The following is a 4,546-nucleotide window of genomic DNA, read 5'->3' as shown; positions in this document are numbered from 1 at the left end:
CGGCCACACCCGCACGGCCGATGGTGCGCGCACACACACGTGCACAACCGCTCTCAAACCGTCACTCAGCGTCCGTGAACCCCTGAAGGTGCACAAACACAGCGCTGCACGCCTGTCTCGTGCCCACCCAACCACACACACTCGACCGTGCACACCCGACCACGCACCCTCGACCGTGCACACCCGGCCGCACCGCCCTGCACAGGAGCGTGAAGGAAAAGGAGGGGGCAGCCCTTAGCGATGTAATTCCTGTTGCCGGGTATTAATTGCCATTTAATTACCAATTAATTGCCCCCAAACCTGCCATTTGCAAGGCGAGCTTGGGAGCTCCCTGGCAATGATTTGGGAAGGCTCCTGGTGAGAGGCCCCGGGAGATTTGGAAGGCAAATGGGGCGCTGGCACGGTGGGTGTAAGGTGATGCTGATGGTTATCACCTGCATCTCTCTCATTCCCGTGGACCGGGTGGAAAAACACCCCCGGCAAAGCAAATGGAGCCCAGGAGCAAAAAGCCTCCCATGGGGACGACGGCCTTGCGGCATTTTGGAGCCGGCAGGGCTGGGAAATGTCCCGGGCAACGTTTTGCTCTTGGGGAAGGGTGAAACCGGCTTTGCTGATGAAAATGATTTCCGATGATTTCGCTACATGTAGGAAAATAACCTTTTTCATCAGCTCTTCCCGTGCTCCCTCTGCAACCTGGCAAGTGATTTTGTCACTCTGGCTGGAGGAGTTTGGGGACCGATGGGGACAGTCAAGGGGCAAGAGGGTTTCTCTAAGGAAAGGGAGGTCCATGAGGTCGTTTTGGGGTATAGAACCAGGTTCTTAGGTGGCAACAGTGTCCAGGCTCTGCCACGGACCAAACAAGACGTGTTTGACCCATCGGTCACCCTCCGTCTGCACTCTCTCACCTCTCTCCAGGCCCTGCTCCAGACTTGTCCACCCCGTTGGCCCCCATCCTGTCACCACGCACCCCCAAGATGCCCCTAGACAACACCCACGAGGCAGCTGATGGCAACCCCCAAACCTCCCCATTGCCTGTTGCATACACGTGCATCCAAACCGAGAGGTGTTGCCTTCATCCAGCCCCAGCGACATCCCACTCCTCACCCCAGGACCATCCCCACCATCGGCAAATCCTGTGAACCTTGTTTCTGAGCCACAGTCATTATTTTGGAGTCAAATTCATTAATGAACATGCTGAGGATGGTGGGGATCAAGACAAGTCCTTGAGGAATCCCACCAGTGCTCCCAGCCCAGCACAACCATGACTGTCTCCCACTAGCCTGCTCCTCACTGACTTTCTGGACCCTGTGGTGGCCTCCGGCTCTGCTAAGAAACTCCTGAGGAACAAGGTCTTGCTTGCTTGAGCAACACCGATGGGCAAAATGACCCCACGCTTGACTGGAGAGAAATTCAGGAGGAGTGCTGGGGTGGGAAGGGGGTGTTGAGTGGGGAACGTGGGATGAAAATGAGGATGACAGTGCCATGGTCCTAACAGCAGATGGAGGTCATATTGCTGGGGCTATACCACCCTCCTTCTGGGAGAAAACCCCTGAATTAGGCATGGCCAAGGTGGCTCCTCTCGTGTTTATGACCATGGGACAGGTCGATGAGATTGCTCAGGTTGTGTAGGGCCGGACCATTCAGCTGTGGAGCCAGAGGGGATGACCCAGCCCTGATTTTTGGAGGATGCTCTTTGGTACTAGAGATGGGCTCCAGCAACATGACCACCATCACGTTCCTTTGCGGGACAGCAGGATGGCCATGTGCATCCCCAGCCTGGACATGTCCTGGGGGCACCGGTGGCTCTGGGACAAGGTCTGACATGATGTCACCCAGCTCGGTCACAGCCATGGAGGGGTTCAGGTCTACGTGGACACTGCCCGCGTGGGAGAAGATGCAAAACCTGATGAGCGATGATGCTAATGGGCATTGCTGAGGGGAGTGTGCCCTAGCACTTGGTCTGAGGGTTTGGTGATGGTGTTGGGCTCCTCAGGGCCTGCCGCTGGGGACAATTTCCCCCCACCCTGCAGCCAGGAGACGGGGCAAAGGACTCACTGTTGCTTGCGGGTGAGCTCCTGCTCCTTCTGCACCAGGTCCTGCTTGAGGGAGGCCAGCATCTCCACGCTGACGTCCACCTGGCGGGACAGCTCGGACGCCCGGTCCTCCAGCTCCTGCTTCTCCCGGCTGAGCCGCAGGCTCTCCTGCTTCGCCTTCTCCAGCTCCGAGCTCTTGCGGTCCAGTTCCACCTGGAGCCGGCCCACCTGCGAGGCGATCTTCTGCTCCACCTCCTCCGTCAGCTTCTCCAGCCGCTTGTCCACCTCCAGCTTCTCGAAGGCGCGGATCTTCAGGCGGGCCAAGCCTTCCTCGTAGGCAGCGTCCATAGTAGCCGGCGGCGCGGGAGCTGGCGCCACGGCTTTGCTCCGGGTGAAGATCTCCGTCAGAGGGATCTCGATCTCGTGGACATAGCGGGGCGACGGGGAGGAGGACGGGGCTGGCTCCAGCTCCTCTGCGGGGACGAGGTCGCAGGAGAAGCGCTGGTCCTTGCCTTGGAAGGAGGTGCTCTCAAAGTAGTCCCGCCGGGTGGCTGGTGTCAGCAGGGCTCCGTCGGCGGCCAGGGGGAAGACGGCGGCATCGCAGATGCTGTTGGTCTTGGAGAGGACGTAGAGGGTCTCATAGGTGTGGTTGTACTCCAGGTGCGCCCGCAGCGAGGAGAGGCTGCGGAAGCGCTTGTGCTCCCCACACCGCGGACACCGGTAGGGCAGGTCCAGCGAGGCCATCCCTCAGCTACGTGCCCTGATGCAGGGGAATCGCATGGCCCCGCTCATGGCGCGGGATGGATGGACCAGTGGCACGTGGGATGGGTTGGGGAGCCCTGGGTGGTGAGGCCACGGCTCCGCTGGGGCATGGCGGGGGGAGAGCAGTGGGACAGAAGCAAGGGGTCCGGCAATTCTGGGGGGGATGTCAGCATCGGCCGGTGCCAGGTGCTGGAAGAGATAGGGGGGGTTAGTGATACAGGGTCGGCGGGTCCCCAGAAGTCCCTCCTCGGTCCTTCTTCTTGGTGCCCTCCCTGCCTCCACCCTCCCCTCCCGAGTTCTTCCCACTCAGGCACAACCCTTGGGAGGGTGCACAACACTCAAGAAGGTGCACAACCCTTGGGAACGCGGACAGCCCTTGGGAAGACCCACAACCCTTGGGAAGATCCCCAACCCTTGGGAAGATCGACAACCCTGGGAAAGGTGCACAACCCTTGGAAAGGCGTGCAACCCTTGCAAAGATCCATAACCGTTTTGGAACGTCCCCCACCCCTTGGGAAGGCGCACAACTGTTGGGAAGGTTCACAACCATTTGTGAGGAGTACGGCCAGCAGGAAGGCGGACAACCCATGGGAAATCTCTCTCCATCTGCCCTGAACTCGCCACAGAGGCGTGACCCGGGTGCTTTCTTGCCCGACCACCATGCAGCGAGCCCCTGAAGTGCCAGGGGTCTCCAGGACCCGGGAGCACCCCTGTGTCTGACGTTGGGGCCGGGGTGCTGGGAGCCACCTCCTCCAAGCAAAGGGTGACCCAGTCCTGTTAAATCCTGTGCAGCCTCGCAGCAGGATTAGTTACTTCTCCAGCCCCTCACTGCAAGCATCGGGTCCCATCGCTGATCCCCTCCGGGGCTGTGGGAGCCCCCCATGCTGTGCTGTCCCGGTGATACAGAGGACCCGGTGGCTTCCCACGCCTGGGCAATTGAGGGTCCCTGTGGGGCCCTGGTTTATCCCCCACTCACAAAACCCTCCAAGAGGGGGGGGGGGGGGAAATCCCACCCTTGCCAAATGGGATAAGCCAGCAAAAATCCAGCCTAGGAGGTCGCCATGGTCTCCTCCAGCGTGGGAGGCACAAGCACACATCGGGGTGCATTGCTGCAATGCTTTCACCCCAAAGCACCGAGGGCACCCGTGGGTGGGAGCATCTCTTGCTCGTCCCTCTGCAACGTCCCACAAAGGGCTCTTCCCACTGCCCTAAAACCCATCCCAGCCCCTCTGCACCCCACAATCGCCAGCCTTGGCGAGTGCTAAACTGCCACCGAACCCTCCATCCGTGCTCATCCCCAGGGCAGCATCCCCCGTGGCTCAGCACCCACCTCGGAGAGCACAACCGGGCCATGAGGTTTGGGAAACCATTTTTTAGGGAAAAATCAGTAAAGGCAAGAAATCCGTGCAAAAAAATAAAAATAAGATGTGCTGGGAAGATTTCTGGAGCTCTCTGGCTGTGTTTTGGGGTCGTTACAAAATGCACCGTCGCGTATTAACCCCGCTTGGGCGATCACCGGCGCCAGCCCGGCCAAAACCCGGCGAACACAAAGCACCGCCGGCAACTTCAGTTTCACCGGGCGCCTTTGCTGCCGATGGGATGAGAAAGCGCTTTTCCACCGTAGGGATGGGGCCACAGCATTGTGCCACCGACACCTCAGGCCTGGATCCCTGCCCGCGTCTCCCGGGGTACCTCATCAGCCTCGCTCCATATTTCCCAGCCGTAAGCCACGGCAGGATCCCGCCCCGGCG

The 4,546-nt window shown here is 60.0% G+C and overlaps 1 protein-coding gene across 1 annotated transcript in view; it reads right to left on the bottom strand.

Moving 5' to 3' along the window:
- Positions 1 to 2,777, bottom strand: part of FBXO41 (F-box protein 41) — a 12,200-nt gene extending 9,423 nt beyond the window's left edge. Inside the window, 1 exon segment of the mRNA XM_009320882.1 lies at positions 2,056 to 2,777. Coding sequence (XP_009319157.1) covers positions 2,056 to 2,777 — 722 coding nt within the window.
- Positions 2,778 to 4,546: the final 1,769 nt, after the last annotated feature.

This window comes from Pygoscelis adeliae, unplaced genomic scaffold (assembly GCF_000699105.1).
Source record: "Pygoscelis adeliae isolate BGI_AS28 unplaced genomic scaffold, ASM69910v1 Scaffold273, whole genome shotgun sequence".
Taxonomy (NCBI): Eukaryota; Metazoa; Chordata; class Aves; order Sphenisciformes; family Spheniscidae; genus Pygoscelis; species Pygoscelis adeliae.
This window is presented reverse-complemented; position numbering and strand designations above follow the sequence as displayed.